Source organism: Heliangelus exortis, chromosome 19 (assembly GCF_036169615.1).
Source record: "Heliangelus exortis chromosome 19, bHelExo1.hap1, whole genome shotgun sequence".
In the NCBI taxonomy this organism is placed as follows: Eukaryota; Metazoa; Chordata; class Aves; order Apodiformes; family Trochilidae; genus Heliangelus; species Heliangelus exortis.
This window is the reverse complement of record NC_092440.1, coordinates 4681710-4704502: the sequence shown is the minus strand read 5'-3', so window position 1 is coordinate 4704502 and position 22793 is coordinate 4681710. Positions and strand designations below refer to the sequence as shown.

The 22793-nt window shown below is 46.9% G+C and overlaps 2 protein-coding genes across 10 annotated transcripts in view; one reads left to right on the top strand and one right to left on the bottom strand.

Annotated features, from left to right (window-relative positions):
- The window catches only part of GGT5 (gamma-glutamyltransferase 5), a 34466-nt gene extending 28127 nt beyond the window's left edge, over positions 1 to 6339 (top strand). For both annotated transcript variants that reach the window (XM_071763287.1, XM_071763288.1), the window contains exons 8-12: positions 176 to 378; positions 809 to 900; positions 1723 to 1832; positions 2919 to 3026; positions 3235 to 6339. In XM_071763287.1, coding sequence (XP_071619388.1) covers positions 176 to 378; positions 809 to 900; positions 1723 to 1832; positions 2919 to 3026; positions 3235 to 3381 — 660 coding nt within the window. In that variant the 3' untranslated portion in view covers positions 3382 to 6339. The remainder of the gene's footprint in view (positions 1 to 175; positions 379 to 808; positions 901 to 1722; positions 1833 to 2918; positions 3027 to 3234) is intronic.
- A 1528-nt stretch (positions 6340 to 7867) lies between these two features.
- GGT1 (gamma-glutamyltransferase 1) overlaps positions 7868 to 22793 on the bottom strand; it is a 60186-nt gene continuing 45260 nt past the window's right edge. For 7 of the 8 annotated variants that reach the window (XM_071763281.1, XM_071763282.1, XM_071763280.1 and 4 more), the window contains 12 exons: positions 18952 to 19119; positions 18233 to 18360; positions 17949 to 18038; positions 16776 to 16968; positions 15434 to 15591; positions 14409 to 14558; positions 13774 to 13910; positions 12760 to 12947; positions 11845 to 11972; positions 10897 to 11009; positions 9752 to 9865; positions 7868 to 8705 (listed from right to left, as the gene is read on the bottom strand). In XM_071763281.1, coding sequence (XP_071619382.1) covers positions 8562 to 8705; positions 9752 to 9865; positions 10897 to 11009; positions 11845 to 11972; positions 12760 to 12947; positions 13774 to 13910; positions 14409 to 14558; positions 15434 to 15591; positions 16776 to 16968; positions 17949 to 18038; positions 18233 to 18360; positions 18952 to 19115 — 1707 coding nt within the window. In that variant the 5' untranslated portion in view covers positions 19116 to 19119 and the 3' untranslated portion in view covers positions 7868 to 8561. Of the gene's footprint in view, positions 8706 to 9751; positions 9866 to 10896; positions 11010 to 11844; positions 11973 to 12759; positions 12948 to 13773; positions 13911 to 14408; positions 14559 to 15433; positions 15592 to 16775; positions 16969 to 17948; positions 18039 to 18232; positions 18361 to 18951; positions 19120 to 20848; positions 21025 to 22793 lie in introns of those variants that run through there. The other variant, XM_071763278.1, reaches the window with a different exon arrangement.

The window sequence follows — 22793 nt, the reverse complement described above, 5'->3', positions numbered from 1 at the left end:
ATGAGAGTGGCTTTGGGGCTCAGGCTGGAGCTGATGCTGCCATTGCAAGCCCTGAACTCTGACTGCTGGGGAGGAATTCTCCCCACTCCCCCCCCCCCCAAGGCTTCCTTGTGCTCCAAGACCGACTGCCCTCTGCTTTCCTGACACAAGCTCAGTGTCCTTGCTGTGACTGCAGGTGCCAGTGGGGACCATGCTGTCTGACAAGATTGCTGACCTTGCTAGAGGCCGGATAGATGACAGTGGTGACCACCCCCTCAGCCACTACAACTTGTTTGGCTCCACCTACAACCACACACACCAAAGCAAGGGCACAAGCCACATCTCGGTGCTCTCTGCAGATGGCAGCGCTGTGTCTGCCACCAGCACCATCAACTACCCGTGAGTAGCCAAGGGGTTGGTAACTGAGTCCCACAGGCCACACAGCAGGTTCCCAGGAGCCTGCAAGGGCTGTTTATAAATACAGAACCTTTGGGCTTCACAGATTTGGGCAGTCTCTTCCTCATCAATGCCTTTTTGTGTGCCAGCAAAGGTCTTTTGAGTATCAGTCCAAAGGAAAGTTCACAAAGTTGTAACAAATTGCTGAGCTCTGCTGGGCTTCTGTGAGTTGGGCAAATCCCCACATCCACTGCTAACAAGGAGTTTATCTCTGGCTCCAGCACAGCAGCACAAATACCTTTTGGATAGCCCAGCTGGGACTGGTGTGGCTGGGAGGAGACAGAGGTAACCCATGAGGTGCCACATTCAGTTAATGTCACCCACAACAGCAGAGCACTGGTCACTAACAGGCTGCTGCTTTCCTCCCCTGCAGGTTTGGCTCCTTTGTGTATTCCAACCAAACTGGGATCATTTTAAACAATGAACTCGCTGATTTCTGCATAGCAAACAGAAGCATTAAGCCAGGTGAGCACTTTCACCCTCAAAATAAAACACATGGCCAGGAGATGGATATGCAAGCCATGTTCCAGTGGGCAGGGGCTTGCTGTAAACTGCAGGAACTCTTGCCCTTCTGGGGTCTGGATGAGAGCAAATTTGTTTGGAATTCATAGAGGACAAAGCCCTGTAGTGTGTCTGTGTCTACTAAGAGCCTATGTCAGATGGACACATGTAAGCTTTGGTTTCTCACCAGGGAAATCAGAGATTTAAAAAAAAACAAACTTGAAGCTGATGGTTGATTGATGGGGAGGAAAAAAGTGAAGAAACTACTGCTAAGACAAGCTTGCTGACTTTTTAGCCTTACCTAGAAAAGTATATGGTTGCATGCACAGTTGGGAAATGCTATACATTTACCTTAAGTTCTGTAACAGCTGTGCTGATGCAGACACATTGCTCTGTGAAATAAACAACTCTCCCTGATGCACTCTCCTTGGGTCTGCTGAGAGAGAGGGTGTCAGTCCTGTGATGGCAGGATTGCTGCTGATGGGTCCTTGACTGGCTTGAATGAGCTGCAGCAAGTTCTGAATGCTTGAAGGCTGCCCTGTTGTGCACCAAGAGATGTTTCCTATTTAGCTTGTGCCAGAAAGGTCCAGTTTCTTGTGAGATGGGGTTTCAGCACAAGGAAACTCATTTTCTGGAAAACTTGAGCTTCTTGAGCAGCACCTTGGTTTTGCCATGGGTGAGGTACAAGCAGAAGGTTTACAAGAAGAGTGAGGTAGCTAAACTTGTGTCCCTCCAGCCCCCTTACCAGCCACAGGGGAGGAATAACACTCTCTGCCTCTGCTCTAGGAGAGAAGCCTCCCTCAGCAATGGTGCCTTCCATCCTCATCTCCAAGACAGGAGACATGCTGGTGATTGGAGGAGGTGGTGGGGCCTGGATTATCAGTGCTACTGCTATGGTGAGTGAACAGGTACCACCCAGGAACACCTTCCAGTGAGCAAGGGGACCACACACTGGCCTGCACAAAAGGAATTACTTTGCTGCTGCCAGTGAAGCAGGTCCTGCTGCAGACTCAGCCTATCCTCACTTTCTTGCCTCTAGCATTGCTGTGGCGAGTGCCTGCTGCTTCTTTCAAATGTTTTTTGAAAGGGAAGAAGTTAGAGCAGTCAAATAGCAAGTTACAAAGTTCTTAGGATGAGACAGTTATTGTGAAAAACCCTGGGGCCCCCAGAAGAACCTGGTAAGTTCTGTGATGGAAAGAACAAGAAAAGCAGAAAAACAACACCCCACATATACACAGAGTAACAAATTGTAACAAAAATGAGCTTTTCAGAGCCAAAGTCTAACAAACACCTTGTTCAGTCATCAAGAAATGAAGACAGGCAAGACCACAAGAGGAAAAAGGAGACTTATTTCTTAATTGTTCTTCAACTGGAGAGAAGCATGGGAAGGAGTCCATGCTAGGACCTGATCTGAATAGAAAGGACAACCACCAGTAGAAAGATGTAAAATCCACCAGTACTTATAGAATTTCAGGACACCAGAATGCTTCCCTTGAGCCAAAATGGAAAGTATAACTGTGTGCTTACCCTGTTCTTGTATTTGCCCTGAACATCTGCTACTGGTGACCATGAAGACCCTTTAATTAGCCTTAAAAGGCAATTAAACACTGGAATAGGCTGCCCAGGAAGGTGGCTGAATGACCATCCCTGGAGTTGTTCAAAAGACACAGAGATGTGGTGCTTAGGAAGAAGGTTTAAGCTCTGGACTTGGTAGAGTGAGGCTGATGGTTGGTAGAGTTAGGTTATGGTCAGACTCAGTGATCTGAGAGGCCTTTTCCAACCAGGATGATTCTGTGAAGACACAGACCAGGTTAGCAGGACTGCTGGTTTGGCTCCGTGCAGCCTCTCTTGCAGCCCAGGTTTGCCCCATGCTGCAGACAGGGTTTACAGGTGAGCTGGTCTGGCTGGACAGAACATGGCAGCCTGTGACCCAGGCTCTTGAGCATCTCCAGTCTGTCAGTGTGGGCTTTGTTTCATTGCAGGCCATCATAAACAAGCTATGGCTTGGCTATGACTTGGAACATGCCATTTCAGCTCCCATCATGCATACTGAAGGTGACAAGATTCTCTTTGAGAAACACTTCAGTGAGGTGAGTGGCCTTGTTTGCATCTTCTTGTCTTCTTGGTAAGAAGGAGATTGCTTCTGTAACTCTCCTGAATAATGTGCATTTTACTTCTAGCTAATCTCCTTGCTTACATCTTACTTTCTCAACTTAAACCCATATACACATCCCTGGTGACACCAAAACCTCAGGCCCATGCCCCATTCACTCCATTTCCTCTTCTTTACCCTTACAGGAAGTTAGGACTGGCCTGCTGGGAAGAGGACATAAAGAAGAGAAAGCTAAATTTTCAATGAATGTTGTGCAGGGAATTTCCAAGGAAGGAAAATGCATCTCTGCTTACTCTGATAAAAGGAAGCTGGGGAAGGCAGCTGGTTATTAGCTTGCAATTCCACCACAACTCCCAAAACCACAGGAAAAAACTAGATTCAGACCATGCTTTGGCTTGGACTTGCCAGTGTTGCCTGTTCAAATCAGGATGCCTGCTGGACTGTGGGAAAAACTTGTGATTTGCAGTTGTGAGATTCCAATAAGCTGCAAGGCACCCTCAGGCAATACAAGGGCAGATCAGCCTACATCCTCCATTACTTATCTGATACATGGAAAAACATAATTTTAGAGCACATCAGCTATTCCAAATAAGAGAATACTGAGTGGGAAAGGAAAATTGGTTCAAACCCCACTGGGAACACTGTGAAATCACCAGCTGTATCTGCCATTCCTGCTGGAGAGTCTCACTTAAGAGCAGCATTGGTTTATTTCTGGTTGTTGCCACAATAAGCTTATTATTATGGGGGCTCATCAATGTGAAATGAGTAACTGTTCTGGTTATGAGGATTACAAGAAGTTGTCTGTAGGGTCAGGATTTTAAAATCTTAAGCATCTGGGCGTAGAGGGTAGGTTTGGAAAGGGAAGAGAGCAAAACTCCACTCTCCCTCTTGGTTTTCCCAGCCAAAGCAGCCCTACTTTTCCCAAAGGCAGCAGATGGAATCAGTGCACTATAGCACAAGTCTGCACGTGCCCTGGGGATGCAAAAGGCCCCACTAGTTCAGTAACTGAGCTGAACCTTGCTTCAATCCTTGCACACTGGTGACTTTGGGATTGAGGCTCCCATGGGGTGATGCCAGTTCCCTGCCTCTGGGAGGGACAGGCTTCAGCTTTGCTCCTGTGGTGAGAGGAGTCTCAATCTCTGCCAGTTCTCACTCCTCCATGCCTGCAAAAGAGAAGTCATTTGGGAAGGCAGGTGAGGAGTGCAGGGGAATACTTGTTGGGTTTGGAAGCTTTGTACCTTTCTCCCAAGTGGAACAGATACAGAAGACTTCACTTGTAGCCATGAGCTGAGCCTGCCCATGCAAACCCCAGGACTAGCAGAAGCTGGCAGAATACTCTTCTCCTGTAGCCTAAGCACATGCTCCAACTCCCTGTTTAGTGGGTCTCTAGTGTTCCCACAAGATCACAAGAAATGAGGGCTGCTTAGGGCCTATCACAGAGAGAAAACTTCTGGAGGAGAGACCTGAACCCATGCAACTGGATGCAAAAGGTCTTTTGCAGTTACCCCATAACCTGGCCCTTGCTCAAAATGGCCAAGAGAATCAAGCATTTAAAAAAACCCACCAAGAAAACCCCAAAATTCTTCACAAATACCCAGAGGCAAGGTCCCACATTCCCCTATGGACACAGTCAGCATTGTGTGTGTGTTTCTGGTGAAGTGAAGCCAAACCAACAAGAGCCCTCCCCTTCACATGTTTGTTCTTACCTCACACACAGCCCGTGGCATTCTTAGTGCACAAACAACTGAAATCCCTTTGTATCAGAGCACATAGTATTAAAAAAAACAAAACAACAAACCAGGATGTGGCCATCCACACACAGACATCCTTGCAAGCAAGGCCAGACAGGCTTTAAGTCAACATTCCTACCCATGAAGTCTGACCAATGAAGCCTCTTGACATCTCAGCCTTCCCTTGCATTTTAAATGGTGCTCAGAGTGAAGCTGACCAGAGCCAGACATGTGTTCTCCTTCCAAAGTTGAACACTTAAGTACTATAATATGACCACAGCTGTATCAAAGCTTAATGAAAAAGTATTCCTAAATTACCAGATCATAACCACAAGCACTCAATCATGCATCTGGAAGACAAGATATGTACAGAGCCAGCACTGTGCCCCCCACTATTTCCTCTTCCAAGTGGGATTTCTCTTCAAGTTCAGGAAGGACTATTGTTTTCCCATCAGATCTGCTTAGTGAAGCCACAGAAGTGAGCCAGCACCCTGTTAGACAGCATCACAGTGCTGCTGAATGTGAACAGAAAAGGGAAAAGCCCTGAAGTTTTTTTTCAGGGGCTCAGTATTTATATTCATTTGAAAGGGACCACATTGGGTGGTTTTAGTAATCATATTCCACCTACATAATTTGCTGAGGTTTTCTACTTTCTTAAACTCTCTTACCTCAGCTACCAGGTCTTGGGTTCACTGTTTCTAGTTGACAGAAATAACATCTCAGTTGTAGAGCTGTCAGAGGGGAGTACTTACAGGCACCAGACACCATCTGCAGGTCACATTTCAGGTCCAGACTAACCAGACTGGATGCTGGCTTTAGGAAGATCTGTAGTTATTTCTAGGTAGCCCAACTGGGCTTTGAGTTTAGAAAAAAAAAAAACCCAAAAAAAAACAATTGAGAATAGCACTGGCTGAAAATTTCCCTATTAGGCTGCAGGGCAGCCTTCAGCAGTGCCCTGGGCCATACACACTCCATTGTTTTGCCAGCAGAAAACCCAAGGCACCAAGTAACTGAGCCCCCACTCACCTTCACTTCTGACACACCTTAGGGTAAAACACACCCCAGTAACCCAGCCCATCACTTCTGTGGTGCAGTAACCCCATAAAGCTTGTTCCCACCACAAAGACATGGGAATATTACCTGTAGTCCAGCACTCACTGCCATTTAACTACTTTGCTACTAACATTGAAACTGAGCCAATTAACTTGTTTTAAACCCCACTACATCTTTAGTTTGCAAGACAGAAAGGAATGAGAGTGCAGATCTCTCACTGCAGCAGAGACTTCCAGTCCTGTAGCCCTCACTACCAAACATCTGGTGAAGCTGAGGGATTGTACCCCCCTCAGCACCTCTGTCCTTGCCCTGCCACCTCATCACCACTTCTGAAATTTGCTTGGGTCAAGGCTCCCCAGTTTGGCCTTTCCCCATTCATGCTCATGTCAGCAAGAGAGCATTATTTTTGTACTTAGTTGACTCACACAGACTTTTAAAGCACAGAGGCTGCTCTATTTTCTAATGAAGTCTTTAAATTATATTTTTAATAAAATGTTTTTAAACCTGCCTGGGAATTTCTCCTCTAAAACTTGTTGCCTAGCCTAACACTGAAGCAAGAAAAAAAATCCACTTCTGCAGAGTCAAGAATTCAAGTGCATTTGTAAGAATCATCTTCAACAGAAGTGTTTTTAGCACTGGCAAAATCTGTGATTTCTAAGTGGGAAGCTTTGTAACATAGTTTATAAATAATAGGGGAATTTTCTGACCTGCTAGAAGGAATTCAGGAACATAAGGAAGACTGCTGTACCATGAACTGTTAGAAGCAGCCCAGAAGCAGTTACTCAAGCTTGCTTCAAAAAGCAGCTTTGTCTAAGAGTCATTTCCTGGAAAACAGTTACCTTCCAGTTTCAGAGCACAAGCTTTTTCTGTTGCAGTTCAGACTATTGTGACTGCAAGGTTTCAATGAGCTGATTTGTTGTGCAATGATTTTGTCTGCTTCTCAGATGACACTTGGCCAAGAAAGCTCAGCTAGCCCTAAGGCTAATGGGCCAGGGATTTCCAACAAATAGCAGCTGATGCTCTTCCACAGCCAAACTTCTATCAAAGCTCCCTAAAATGCACTGCAAACTGGATTTAAACAGCAGCCTGACACTCAGTGGCATCTATCATGGTATTACAAGAAGCAGAAAAGTCCAAGTCTTAGTTCAGCAATAAAAGGATAAAGATTTGGCACCAAACCAATCTCATTCTTAAAGGACCACAACAACTCTAAGCTATTCACAATCACTGCCTTAGCTGCACCTGACACACCATCAGTAACAGCTCAGGGTAAAGGAGCAAAAAGCACCTCCCAGGCAGCTCTTGGTTAAAGCCACTCAGTGGGAGTGATAAAAGCAGATATAGATTTCAAAGTCATGACTGATTTAAACATGATCAAGCTATCTCTTTGTTCCTTAAAACTAGACTCTCCTCAATTCCAGAAACTACTGGCAAAGAGAGGGTGTCTGATACCCAAGTCTTTCATTTTCTCATCAGTGCATTCTGTATTTTCAGATTCTTGCACACTGACAGGAAGTTTCAACAAGACAAACAGATGAGTTCAATTACTGTTAATTGTGTTTCAAGGACTTGATAAACATTCCTAGAGCTTGGCAACATCCTGGAAAATTTAATTTTGATCTCAGGCTAAGTTCATCTGATGTTATGTATTAGTCCATGCTGGTAGGTGAACACCAAAACCCCCTCATGCATAGGCACAGACACTCTTAGCTGTTCCATATAAGACATGGATTTCTCAGAGCTCGTTAACTGTATGATTAATGTTCACTTACCTTCAAACAGTGTTCACCTTACCTGCACCAGGCCTTTCTTTAGGGGTCTTATTTCCTCAGGTTGTGGTATTTTGGGCCTGCAGTATGATGTGTTAAAAGCAAACTGAAAAAAAAATCAAGCTTTTGGATACTTAAGTTTTGGGTTTTTTTTTTTACTCATAGTTTAATCAAAGGAGAGAACAACAAAAAAAATCTCTGGACAGCTTCTTTCCCACAGATTTTGCCATCCTTTTTGGCAATAGCAACTGTGCAGGCAAGAAAAATGTGACTCCGTATGTATTTATTTTAGTTTGTGCTCAGAGTTTTACAGGTAGCATCTTCCCTTTAGACCTTCTCAACAGAAATATAAAAAAGTTTGAAGCCACTTGCCCATTTACCCACTCATCTCTGATAATCAACAGAAGTGAAAAGCAGAAACATCTCATTAAAGAAAGAGTGGTGAGTTTGTGAAGGTTTATCCCAGTCTAGTGCTGGGCTTCCTGCTATGGCACAGATCTGTCAGTTTGTGATTTAGAAAACCCAGCCCCTAAAGTCCTGAAACCCCCAACTACTCAACAGTAAACAAATCTCTAGCAGTGACAGGGACATTCCCGATAGCTGACACTGTGCGAGGGAAACCCTTCCTGCAGCTTGGGCGAGCTGGACCTTCTTCAGAAACTCTGGGTACCCAATCTATCTTCATGGGATGGAGAGGAGGCAGGGAACAAACTCTTCAAGGCAAAACAGACTCTTCAAGTAAGTACTGCACGTCCTGGTAGACACGCCTGGCTAAGCAGACTGCTGTGGCATGAGGCACTGCGGTCATGGCTGTAGAGAACTGTCCCAGCTCTGTCACTAGAACCACAGGTAAATTTTTTCTCTTTCCTGTGAGAAGTCCCTGAGTTGCAGACCTAAAGGATCTTCCCCCCAAACACACCTCAGTGTCACTAGACCACTGAAAAAAGGAGCTGAGCCACGTCAGTAGCCTGCAGGGAAGCCACCTTTCCGGGAATCGGAGGCTGCAGCCCATCCTTCATCTGTTCTGAGAATGGCCTGAACGACCGCCCCGCCGCTCACCCGCGTCGTCTCGTGCTTTCTCTTCTTCAGTTCTTCTTCCACACCCTGCAATGCACAAGTGAATGAGGACGACAGGAGAGAGACACTGCACGCGTGCTCTGCACCACAACCTGCATCCTCCATGACTGCCCAAGCGTTCCGTGCCCGTATTGGGCAGGGACTGCAATACTACATGCTGATCCTCCTCTTCCCTTTGCTTTCTGGGCTGCCCTGCTTTTGAAGAAGTGGAACTGAGGAGATGTGGCATTTGTTGTGCTCAGTGTTGGCTACCAGTGGTGTTCCTGGTCACAGAGCATTCTGCCTCAGATATTCATATACCAACAGCAAGAACTGATGGATCCTCTTTGGGACTGGGGGAAAGCCCAGCACTTGCAGAGAGCACTTTGGACATCGTTCCAGGTGCAGGCAGGCATCTCAACTGTTACCTTAATGAGAAGCTAATCAAAGGAGGATCTTCTGCACAGTTTGATGAAGAAAATTGCCTTACGTAGGAGTGTTCTCACTAATACAGAGATGTGGCATGATACTACATCTGTCTTGGGCCTTTGGGATGTGTAATTCCTCAGGGTGAATGAAGCTGCCACCTCAGGTGAGTGGTGTGCAGAGTGAGGCAGATCCTGCCATCATCTCTCAGGCTCACAGTGCTGCACAGAGACCTTTACTCTGAAAATATAAACAAGTTTGTTCTTGGTTCCCTCTGTGCATATTCCCTTGCTGGCTCTACCAGTGCTTCAGCATTCATCAAGAGGTTGTGCAATAGGTCAAGAATTTCTTGGATTTCAACTACTGGATGGTTTGGACCCTGATGATTCTTCCTATTTTGCAAGTCCTTTGAGTCAAATTACACCACTAGCAGATACATGCCCTCAGATGCAGCTCACACCTCAGTGCAGTAGGCCTTAAACCTGTGAGACTGAGACTAAATGTACACTTTATTGTGACACTACTTGACCTGTACCAGCTGTAATACTGCTCACAGAGGAGTATTTGGCAAAGCCTCATGATTTTCCCCAGGTGCATGCCTTCCAAACATTAGGAGCCCAGCACCTGACAAGAAATTCCTGCACACCCCAGACTCCAGCTAGACAAACCTCCTCTATTTGCTGCTCAAGCTCCGTGATACTGGGAAACAGCTGATCATGAAATCTGGGCTCTTCCACTGCTTTCTTCACATCATAACCAAACCAGATGGAATTGATGATCACCTATGAGAAGCAAAAAGCCTTAATGTTAGTTATTTGTTCAAAGAGACCTGACCCTTGTAGCAACACAGGCAGTGATGTCTGAGGGATGCTCCCCTGAGCACAGAAAAGCCATCATTCCTGGTTCCTGCTGCTTTCAGCAGTCCCTGCCTTGGCTGAGCAAAACACAGGTGCAGTGTGGCAAGTCAGCTTGTATATGCTCTCCCACACAGAGAGATCATGACTTCATAAAATTAACATAGTAAAAGGCTCAGATCCTCAAGCTGTTGTGGTTAGGTTTATGCTGCTGTGAGTAAGCTTAGTTACACACACAGCAAACACAGAGCTACAGCTTCTGGCTACTGTGCAACCAGTTTCCTTAAACCTGGCTCATCTCTAAAGGCTGAAGTTGCAGGCTGGAGCTGCTGGCAAGGGAAAATAGCCTCAGGATCAAGTGATTAGAAAGCTGCTCACAGCAGTTTTTATGGAGACGTCTCCTCTACCTCAGCTAAAAAGCAGGATTCTGCCTGCTGCTCTGAACTGCTGTGTCTGCTGGCACAGGAGGCAGCTTTCTCATGCAATCACTTTTGGTGGGGCCTTTGAATGGCTGCTACAGAGAGCCTGTCTGTCAGATGTCCTGACACCAAGCCTGGACTAAGTTCTTAGTTTCTCTGTGTGACTTTCATCCAAGGTTTACCATGTTGGATTGGAATGTTTCTGAACTAGATGAAGAGACTACTTCATAAAGATCAAAGCTAAACTGAAGTCCCAAATCTCCTCCAAGTGGTAAGGACAACTTTCCAAAGAAAAAGACCTGGAGTCACTGAAGGAAGTAACTTAAGAGACCCTTTGTAGCTCTTGGAGGAGTTGGCATTGAAAGTCTGGCCCTCAGAAGGCCAGGCAGGAACTGCCCTCACAGGCCCCTGGCCCAAAGCTGAGAGCCACAGCCATGGTCATGTCACAAGTGGAGACTTGAGTCCCTTACCCAAACACTGTCTCTCCCCCAGTTTGTTTTGCCTCAGCCTCCTCCCATGCTGGCCCAAACCATCACATACCAGTGCTGTTGCTGTGGTTATTTTTGTTCCTCCAGAAGCACCAACCACCATCCTGACCTTTTTCATCTTATCCACCAAGATGGAGGGGCACATAGAGGACATTGGTTGTTTACCTGTTGGGGACAAAGATGGAACAGAAGCTCAGCTTTCCACCTGCAGCTTACAAACTGCCAGCTCCTGCTCCATGTCTAAACCCAGAGCCTCAATATCCACCTTCATTTGTCTTCTCCAGCCCCTGGGGACCCCACTATCCCCAGTACCCATCTCCTTGGTCTTGCAGTGTAAAGCTTAACCCTTGTCCCTCACACAGAGGCTGAAGGTGCCTTTCTCCACAGTCCTGCCCCAGTTGGGAATGTCTGTGAAGCACCATGGGACTTTCCTTCCTATCCTTTCACTTTGCTGCCCCTTTCCAAAGCAGAGGGTTCAGGAGGGCAGCAGAATCCCAGCTGGCTTTAGCAGCAATGAGATGGGTGTGCAGGAAGCAGTGGTGGAGCAGGCAGGGAGCCTGCTTTAGGTACATGAACTGGGTCTATGCAGTCCCCCAAGGCAGCACAGGCTGGGCTGGGCCACCTAATACTTACAGCAGCTCCTGCTGCTGCCTCCCTCTCAAATCAGTTCAAAGAAACCCAAATTATCCTAGGATTCTATGAATCTTTTGCAGCCCCAAGTCATCTCACTTGATATGTGCTTGGGAAAGGATTTCTGGCTGTTGGAAGGAGGCTTGCATACACAAGAGTGTTTCTTAAGACAGCTTCTCCTCCTTCAGGATGCACCAGGAGCTGCTGGTTGTGTTTCTGAGCCAGGTGACTCACTTTTATCCCTGTTCTCTGCAGAAAGCTCTAGATCTTGGGCCTGATGGCAGACATGCTGCAACCCACCCTGCAGACACCAGTGTTAGTATGTGAGATAAAGCCAAAAGACTGAGTTAGGAAGGTAGTTTACAGCTACCTGGTGCTATGAAATTTGCTGGAGAAGGAGGGATCCCAAATCCATTGATAATGTAAGGTGAGCTGAAGTCATCCATTTCATCATTAAATAAGATTCCACTCACATTGGATAGCACATCAGAGCCAAAGCTAGACAAAAAGAAGTTGGCACAGACAAGTCAAAACCAGAGCAAATCCAGGGAGAGATTGAAGTGAATTGCTGCAATCTGAAATCTGGGATTTGAGTGGAGTAACTCTCTACTCCTTCCTGTTATGAAGGACACTTTGTCACCCCTTGGGGGAAGGAAGCAGTTTACACTGTGAGTACACAGCTACACAAAGAGGAAAGACAACCCAGGGCCCCTCTGTACAGCAAGCCTGCAAGGACCCCAAGGGGAAAACAGTACAGCAGCTAAAGACAGACAATTCCCATGCCAGCAGGGCAGTACTGCACCCCCTTCAGAGGCAGCACAGCTCAAAAGCTGGCACATTGTGGAATGATTGGGGTTTGCTTAGATGTGTGAAGCTGGAGATATTTTCTATGGACAAAAAGAACCTTCACCCCTCAGCTTCAGGCCATACACACAGAACACAGCTCTTCCTGACAGCACTTGAAGAGAAACACTGCAATTCCAGGCCAGTTGTTATTAGCTCAAATTCCTTCCAGATGCCTGGGAAATCAGAGCTGGCAGTGAGACCATTGTTTATGAGAAGATCCACATGCAGAGACTGTTTGGTGGGAGAACCCAACATGAGAGAGGACACATCTTTTCCTCTGACCCAACCACACAGGCCTCAGTGCTAAGAACTGACCCACCAACAGTGCTACCCACCACTACCCCCCAGAGAGGTGACAGTTCAGAGGTGTTTTATACCAACCACAGAATCACCACTAGGAAGATGGCAATGTGGGGGGAAGTAATGTGTGAGCTCATACTATTGGTTGATGGTGCTGGTGGCGGACACAGCGCTGCCATCGTCAGCCACAACGGAGAGGTGGGATGTACCAGCACTGTCCCTGGTGTAATACACTGGCTCATAGTAGTCAACGGGGTGGGAGGTGCTGTCTGTGATTTTCCTCCTCAGACTGTCCGCAAAGAACTCAGAGGTCAGGTTTCTCAGTGCCTGTCAGAGAAACCCAATGCAGTTACTCAGCAGATTAAGAGACAGGTAGTTAGGAGGCTGATACCCAACTCCCAGCAGTGAAGCTACAGTTTCCCAGCAGGGGCTTTCCTCCTTCTTGAAAGATGGACATTGTATCAAAGAGCATTTTCAGCGCTCACAGAAGCATCTGTTACAATGCACCCTTTTGTGTAGCAAGTCAATCAGCATCCATTGTTGCAGATCTATGGAAAGCTGTCAAGTGTAGGCAAGCAGTGCTATACTTGTTTCAGAGAGGAGAGGGATGAGGTTGAGAGGACTAGCTAGCCCCAGCCAGGCTCTGATGTTTGCTCTGCATGTTGGCAAATTTGTGTCCACTAGGCTAAGCTGGGCTCAGATCCTGCTGCTTTTGAGGAGCCACAGAAGTAAAAGCACAAAGTGTAAAGCTGGGAAAATCAGAGTTCCTGCCTCATCCTTTACCATCTGTTGGTCCATTCAAGTATAGGCAGGAGGGTGGTCAGAGAGTCACAAGGATGATGGGAATGTCACCTAAAGAGTAAGTCTTCAAGCACTATGGAAGCAGGGAGAGTTAGCCCTGGATATACTCAAATGCTCCTGGTGATTTAAGGATTTTGATTTTCCTTACAGCAGGAATGTTTCCTCTGCTTATATCCCTCACAGCTCAGCCATGAATCACACAGGACTTCACATTCTGATTCAGAGATATTTCAGTGCCAGTCAATAGCAGGTGGCACACAGCATCTCTGACAAGGTTTAGTCACCAAAAAAACTTTAAGCCATGTTCTGGTCAGCCTTGGTGTTGCAGAAAAAAAAGGCTTTTGCCAGGTACCTCTGTGATGTTGACAAATTTTGGATCTCCCAGTAAAGTCCTCTTGGCATAGGCGAAGCGGAAGGCCTCCACAATGCGGTGGAAAGTCAGTCCTTTCTCCTCTGTGGTTTTGATGCTGTCAGCAGAGAAATTATATCCTGGCAACAGAAGACAAATGAATGTGAACACAAAGGAAAGTGCACGGTCAATGGAGTGCTCATAAACCTGTGACAAATGGTATAATCTTGAAGCCCTGCAGAGATGCAGTCACTGGGCTATCCAAGTCTCTGCATAGAGACTTGAGCTCTGGTAGTTTTGAGCACTGTGGAAGTCATCAGAAGGATTTGTAATTGCAGAGACATTTTCCAAAGAAGTTTCAAGTACAAGTTATTTTCCATCCATGCAGATACCAAGGAAATGCCCCATTCAGAGCATATTTTTCCTCTTGCACCTGCATTTCAAGTGGGAAGGTGACATCCTTGAGGTTACAGCAGAAGAGGAATGTTTCTGCATCTCTGATCCCCCATGGGGTCTCAGACTTCTCTACCTGCTGGAGGGCTACCAAGGGAAGCCTGGCTCCCAAACCAAAAAAAGGCACTGTCTTTTGAGCTTGCCCAACTTGCTGCCTGTAAGACCCTGCTCAGTGGCACTCTCACCTTTCAGTATGTTGAAAATGAGGGCTAGCACTGGGCCACTTAGGGGGGCACTGGGTGTGTAGAGGGTAAACTCCCCCAGTGTGACGGGTATGGGATCTTCAATCACCGTTGCGTTGTAGTCCCGCAAGTCATCCAGTGTGACAATGCCCCCTGGAAAAGAGAAGGAAACTATAGATGTGGGTTTATTACACCCACATCACCTTGTGATCTCTGGTGGGAAGAGGAGGTTATACTCCATCACCATGCATCACAGCAAGGACAGGAGGGAACACAGAAAAATCCAAAAACTTGCAAGGTAAAGAAAGCAAAGATGGGTGCACAGCAGATGAATTTATTACTTGACAGATCCAGCTGAGGCTCAGACAGCCTAAGCTTGAAGCTGGGCTGATTTACTGCAGCCAAATCTTTTTTTATGAAGGACACCAGTAACGTCGGGTAACAAAACATCATTAAGAGTCCTGTTTACAGGAGCAGGATGCAGCTTTTGGGTGCAGATGCTTTGTGCTACCCCAGAAGCAGAATAATTTGTATGTTCCATTGCCTTTCTCATCAGAAGGGGGAAGCCTGGTAATTAACCATCACTTCAGGGGGGTGACTGAAGCTGGCCACAGCTAGCAAGTAAGGACAGGGCACTACCACCATCTAGTGGCATCGAGAGATTAATCAAGCTCAGAGTTTACTGGACCATGTGCGTAAGGTCTGAGGTAGAAACTCATTGGACTCAGCCTCTGCAAACTGCACGTATCTACTAAGTTATATCCAGAAAAGCACGGACTTGCTAGTCTATATGTCACAGAAATATGTCACAGCATATACTGTCCATTTCTGATTGAGTCTCAAATGCATCCATCAGAGCGCTAAAGGCTTCTCTTGGGTGTCCTGTTGCTACAGATCTCAGAGGTGGCATTTCGGGCAGCAGGCTCGACCTGCTTCCAAGGCTTCTGCAGGTCACAGGCTCCTCCCTGGATGCTGAGCAGCAGCAGTCAGGTCACTCATGCTGTTTGGACAGATGTCCTGTTTCTCACCTACACTGCGGATGTCATCGATGATCTGTTTTGCCAGGCTTCCTGTGTAAAAGGCATCTGCTCCTTCACTGGCTATAGTCTCGTATGTGTTGGCTAGTTTAGGCATCTTGATGATATCGCCCTCATGCAGAATTTTCCCTCCTCTGCAGAACACTTCGCTAACAGAGAAACAAGATTGAGAAGATCAGATCTGAGAGACAAGTTCAAAACTATGTGTACCTGTACCAGCTGACACAGTACTTGAGTGTTCATGCTAGAGGCTTCTTGGAGAGAAGAGAAAATGCCTGAGCTATGTCCCACAGTTCCCGATATCTTGCACTGGGACATAAAAGTGAACAATTTTTTCTGCCCTGGAATTCCACATTGCTCAGAGTTTGCTCAGTGAAGCCTGCAGGAGGGAGTGTTGATCTTTTTCACCAAGGCAGGCCACCCACCCTACCTGCCCAAGGGGCCAACAACTGTCTCAAGATGCCCAGGAGGGGCCCTAGTCCTTGAACTAAAGCAGTTCTGTTCAGAGCAGACTATGAAGCTATGAGGCTCAGAGCTTCCAGTGAGTCCAGGAGAATGCATTTTGATCCCTGTTTGTCAGAGCACTTTGAGGGAGACAGTTTCCTCTCTAGCTCCCTCATCGAGCATCATGGATGTGCTGCTGTGGACCTGATGGATGGATGTACAGGAGATAGGCCCAGGCAGCTGGATTGCAAACCAACCTGCAGCTGGCAGAGATTTTAAGGAAAAAGAGAGGATTAAGCACGATCTCCTATGGGTCTGAACAGACACCAAGGGTTTGACTGTAAGAGGAAGTGAAGGAGCATTTAAAACCCTTCACGTTCGTAGTCATTTACCAGAAATGGATGGGCAGAGGCACTGATAGAGGAAGGCTGACTGCAGAGTAAGAGATGACCCAAAGTCCCACTGCCTGGCATAAGATTAGATGTTCAAGGACACTCTGCAATTGCCCCCAATGCAGGTGAGATTAGTACACTTACAGCACAAGGAGAAGCTGGGGATTCAGGAAATACATTGCCATTTGACAGATTTATCCCAGCATGTAGTTTAATTCCACCCTTGTTCAGACAAATGGATAATCAGAGCAGAATTTATCTCCCTTTAAAGGTCAGGACTGAACATTCCTAAAATTGGCTACATGATTTAGCACCTTCAGGGAGCTGGAATAACATCAGCAGGTACAGTGAGTACAGTCACTGGAGAGGAGGCACACTCCTCACAGACACTACATTACACAAACACAGAGACTTTTGAGCTTGGAAGCAGTTACCCCAAATTTCTCCCCATAGAACAGCAGGTGCTCTACCCCCCACAGTGAGACTGCTCCACCTACCACAGGGAGGGGTTGCTTTCAATTGTCTCCTCTCTTGATTTGATGGCTGCTGCAAGGCCTTTCCCAACAGGGAATCCTTCTCTTGCCATCTTGATGCTGGGCAGGAACAAGTCCCTCCATGCCAGTTTGCCATGACGTTTGTGAGCCAGTTCATACCCACGGATTTCTCCTGGAACAGCGATGGAAAGTCCTCCTGGAGCAGAGAAGGAATGTATTAGTCTTCCACAGCAAGAAAAGAAAGGGATTAATGGAGAAGGCAGTCGAGCTGGCTTCTCTGTCAGCACTGGTTTTAGGCAGGGGTTACACATATTGTGACCAGCTCAGTGTATCCATACTATGCTAACAGAATTATTCTGCCTCACATTTATGCCTACATGTTCTGTACTGTTGAAACACCTCTGTCCTCCTGCTGGTAACTCAAATTTTTGAGTCAATTCCACTGAGTAGGCTCTGTACCAGAGAAAAGCTGCTCAGAAGACTGAAGCTATCATAGCTGCCTGCAGTTTCCAGTCCTTGAGGGAACACACTACAGTAAGAAGCCACAGACTGTCCTCCCAAGCCAAAAACTTTGTCCCAGCATTTTAACTGCAATTGCAACATATTGATTACTACAGTGTAGTGTGATGGCAGCAATTTGCTTCAATCCTGTTTTTATTGGTATCTCCCAGAAGTTCAACTTATTTCTCAACCTCCTTCCAACATTCTGTTCCTCCTTGGTTACAGAAGTGACTGTGAAGAGAACTAGATAGTGTTTCTTTCTATTTTTTTATTAGTAAATACTTCCCTGAAAGGAAATTGCTTCTACTTTTCCAGAGGTCCTGAAGCAGTGGCTGAAGTCACCATTAAAGGTATTTAGGGAGGACGTTTGAACTGACAAGAACGAAGTTGATCCACAAAGATATATTCAAAGGGGGGAAAGGAAAGATGGCAACAGGTCACACTCAGGGCTTTGAATTCACATGCATGCTCACAATGTGAAATGACCAACTACTTTGGAGGACATTATTTTTATCTTCCTTGTGAGGACTGAGTTTGCAGATTGGGCAAAGCAGAGGACATTTCTAGGTGATAAGTCCTACAGATATGGAAGAACTTAACCATAAGAAATGTTCTGAATTCAGACATGTTGGAGCTATGCAGTCCCACCAAAACAGAAATGAGCCTTTGCCATACCTTTCAGAGAGAGCTGTGTGTTGTTCCCAAACATGTCCGCTGATGCTCCTTTTGGAGCCACCTCTCTTGCATTAATGATTTCCACTTTTCCTTTAACAGAACAAGGAAGATGATGTTTAGGTCTGGACTCAACACATGGGTAAGGTCTCTGCTGAAGAAGTCTGATCAATGTGAGCCAGTTTCTCAGCATGTTCCCTCAGAGGCTGTCAGAGTCTCTTACCTTCACTCGGGAAGCATAAATCATAAACATTTCTCAGACTGTTCCAAATGTGTATGGCCCTTACCTGTGCTGCTGTAGATGGTAAAGAAGAGGCCCCCTCCAATTCCCATGCTGTGAGCATTCATAAGTCCTACACAAAGCAGAGCTGCAATAGCAGCATCCACTGCTGATCCACCCTGCTGAAGAATGTCTCTGTGGGCAGAAGAGCAGGCACCATATCATGACATGTTAGTGTCTCAGCTACCTGTGAGCAGGAGTCATCACAGCAGCTACAACAAATTCTCTAATACACATTTGTTCATACCCAGTCTACAGATTCCTCAGGAATAAGGAACTTTGAGCCTCAGTCTCTAGAGAATCCATCCTAACAGTTTAGGTGCAGTCCAGATCAGCCCTCTTTAGAGGCACATCCAAACTAGCTTGAAAAGACTGAGATGTCTCAAATTACCTTTGGGGACAGGCACTCCAGACACATTCATTACACATGAGAAATACAACTCTCTGAGGAGCCTGAAAGCTTCAGCACTTGCATCTAGAACTAGAGGACAGCGTGACAAATGGTTTTTAAAAGGAGCTTGAGTTTTCTTTCAGCAACTACAGTAGCATTGGTAAGGCATGGTAAAAGGCCAGGTTGTATTAAGGCCCCCTATTTCTACAGGCAAATTAGAGATTATCTGTGCTGGGCACCTGCCAGGCTTGCATCTGGACATTAGGGAGACAACAGTTTTGTCTTGTGCAAGAGCTGTCAGAGCTAATAAGAGTCACAGCACAGTTAGCAGGTACCTTCCAATTATTGAGCACTGCCCCGCGTCTGTAGCCACAGCCGCCCTCTTGTAGGTGTGGGTGTCCCCTGAGTCAGAGCCCCGTCCAAAGAAGAGTCCCAGGAAGAGGATGAGTCCCAGCAGGGCTGCAGCCAGGACTCCAGCCACCACACAGCGCTTCTTCATCTTCCTGTGGGAAGAGAGGGATGGTCAAGCTTGCTGCCTCTGGGGCACACAGGAACTAGGGAGCAGTCTCAAGAGCACTCTGTTTATCTCCCTCCCCTCAGATCAGCTTTTTCCCCTCTACTCCCCCACAGCTGTCTGCAGCTCTGCAGACAGAAGGGGGGCTGGGGAAGCAGTGGCCAGGGGAGCTGTGAGCACACTTCTGGCCTTGACAGCTACATCAGGGTGATGTCCTCTTTTGAACTGAAGTAGAATATAAAGAGGGGAGAGGATGTTCAAGGTGTCCTGCTGCTGTCACGCTTTCAGTGGCATCAGGGGAGCTGATTGCTCTGTGACCTGATGCTCTGATTTTAGATGCTCAGCAAGGCTCAGCTCTGCTTGGGAGGACAGGGGCCCCCCAGTTTGATCTAGTTCACAAATAAAGTCAGTAATACCAGAGACTTTTTACCAGATTCTCTCCTCCAACACATGCTGGCAGGCTCTTTGCCTCCTTTGTAATGTGATGGAGTTGAGGGCTGCATGCTGCCCACACCCTGGAGGCAGGCTGGCTTTGCCAGGTGAACAGTCATCTGTGTTATTCCTTCCTCCCTCCCTATTTCACAGCCATGCAGCAAGGCTGTATATATGACTTCTTCCCATCTTTCCAGCCTTTGCTTGTTAGCAGGTTTCCAAGAATTCTGAGCCATAGGCTGTGAACAGCTTCCCCCTGCCCTCATGGAAGGGTCTGTCAAATATTTCCTCACTCAAGATTCCTACCAGGACCTTTTCTATGGGCACTGCTGGTACCATTTCTCTATGCCCCAGCCATCTCTGTACAAAACAGCCATTCTATCAACTCCAAAGCCTTTACCCATTTCCCCTTTACCCATTGCTGCCATCCTATTTGCAGAGTGATCTACTTCAGTGAGCACCCAGGGACTCCTGGAAGCACCCAGGTAACAGCTCTGAAGTGTTGCAGTACCAGCAATGGAAAGGCTCCAAACAAGCAACTATCACTTGGGTAAGAACCTGTCTTATAGCTGGCAGGTAACTGTATCCACCAAAAAAGCAAAAGATTCATAGGTGAGAAGGACAATCCAAGGTGCAGAGCATAATGGGTGTTAGCCATGACTTACATCACCTTCACAGGACAAATATTTTTTAAAAATTAACTTCATATAATATGCCTTAAAATACCATGTCTGTGAAGGAGTCTCTGTCCAGAAGGTTGTCAACAACTAGTTCAAAACACATCTTCGTCATCAGCAAGCAACTTGGGCCAAAGCCATTTGGCAAATCCCAGCATGGGCAGAGCACCCCCTCCTGCTCAGGGCCCTTGGCCAGAGCACTTTGCCAAGGACCTGCCACTTCTAGAGGGTGACAGCCAGTGCTCTCGACTCCATGTTTCCCTGTCCTGCACACAGCTGCTTCTGGGGTGTCCAGAGTTGCAGTTCATTTGTGGGTGAGCACAGGACACCAAGCTCTGCAACAAACATATTCCAGATATGCACTAGGATCAGTAAAGAGCTATTGAGGGGATGAAGTGTCACTGCCACCTTGCTGGGACCTTATTCCTGAAATACAGCTTCAGCAACTTCTTTGACTCATTTCCCTTCCCATTATAGGACTGTTCCAGCAAGAAAGACCTAAAATCACCATATTGCACTGAGGGCCCAACTTCCCCCTGTGTGGTGCAGCTTTGGGTTTTCTCTGTGACCACTGTACTGGTGCAATAGCCAAGATGCCCTTTACCTTACCGAAGCATCTGTCATCCTCAGAGACAAGCCAGTCCATGGCAGTGTGGGTGAAGAGTGGCTCCACAACCCCAGCCTCTGTGAGTGTTCAACAGCCCAAAGCAGAGCAAACTCCAGCAGTCCGAGCAGCACTCAGTGCTTTGCAGCAGCAGCACAGGCAGGATAAGGGAGCAGTGAGGGTGCCAGCACTGAGCTAACTAAAGGAAACAGCCCAGTCCAGCCAACCAAAACTTTTTACAGAGGGAGGAGATTAGCAAGCACGGCCTCCTCAACCTCACCCCCACTCCTGTTATTTAAATTCGAGATACACACTTGCTATCCAAGCCCTGTGTCTGAGAGTCTCAGCCTGAGCACCAAAGATGGCCTTTTCCAAGTAAAACAGCCCAAACCTGGGTGTAAATCTGCTGTATGTGCTGTTCTGTAAACAAATGTCAACCAAGGCAGTAAAAGATAAATGGATGAAACCTCTTTACAGGTTCTAGAACTTGATTTACACTCCACTATTTTTAAGAGACCAGTGGCGTGTTTGCAGAGCAACAACTGTGCAGGGAAACAGAGAAGCCATTATGTCCCCAACAATAGCTCACACACAGCCTCAGAGTTTAAAGACAGTTTTGTTTTTTTTTGTTGGCAGAGAGAGTTCAGCTTCAGCACTGGCAGTCTCCTCCAGGCTTCACAAGAAATGCCATGGGATCTTTTATCTGCCTCCCAGTTAGGCAGAAGGTACTTTGTTTCATCTGAAGGCTGCTCTGTGCTGGTGACTGAAGCCCCAGAGCTGGTGTGTTAACCCACAGGCTGCTGGCTGGGCTGGGCAGTTCTCCTCCACAACTGCTTGACTCACTGCTGGGCCCCTGTAAGATTTACTGCTTTGTCAGGCAAGTTATGCTGAGAGCACGAGAGGAGGTGGGGAAACCTCAGATGGCACCTCTGCTCTCATCTTTCAACTCCTCTCTGGATTTGGATGGATTTTAGCATCTCCTAGACCTGTAAAGGAGCTCCATGTGGAGTGCCCAGCTGCTCAGTGAGTGCACAGACCTTGAAAAGGGCTCTCCAGCCCACTCATGTGCCTCAGGCAGGGCTCCCAGGGCCAGGGTAAGACACAGACCAGTGGGGACAGGGACAAGCAGAGAGCCATGAAGGAGACACTGATTGCTGGGCACTGCTCCTGCACTGCACTGCAGTACCACGTCACCATCTGGGCTGGTCCTCTGTGATCCAAGTGGGGCCAGAAAATATGAACTTAATAAAAGTTTATCTGTGCAATGTGTCGGGTTGATCCTGCTAAGAAGCAGCAGCAGAGGTATGAGTTAAAGATCTGCAGCTTTCTCTTCTTCAGCAGTACAGAGAGCTAACTCAGATGAGGACAATTCTCTTTGCCTTCACTCTCAGCTCGACTCCTACAAGCTCCTAAACCTATTTCACCCTGACCATAGAGGGAAGTATCCCTGGCACAGTCCTCACTGCCTTCCTACCTGTGGCACAGCCAAGAGTCAAACAGGCATTTTTTTTTGCTGTATGTCAAGAGGGAGATGGATCAGGAGCCTACAGATAACCATTCCCTATGCCACCTCACCACACTTGCCCCGTGCCCTGGGTAGACACCCTGCAGGAGCAGCTGAGTTTTTGCACCAATGGTATTTCTGAGCCTTGGCTCTGAAGTCCCAGCTATGATTTATTGTTGGGAGTGGAGCAGCAGCTGCAGGCCACCAGCTAAGCTGGCTACCCAACTATTGTCTGCTCAGACTGGTTTTAACCTCCAGCCAAATCCAGCAGTCTGAACTTGGGAGAAGCAATAGGCTTCCAGGAGAGAGGGGCTGTAAAATCATTAAAGGCAACAAGATTATTTCTTCTTGTTAAAAAGGTCCAACAGCCAGTCCCAGACATGGAATTTAAAATATTGCCTTGATAGTCTGTCTTAATTTCTACAGGAAGATGGGGAGGAACAGCA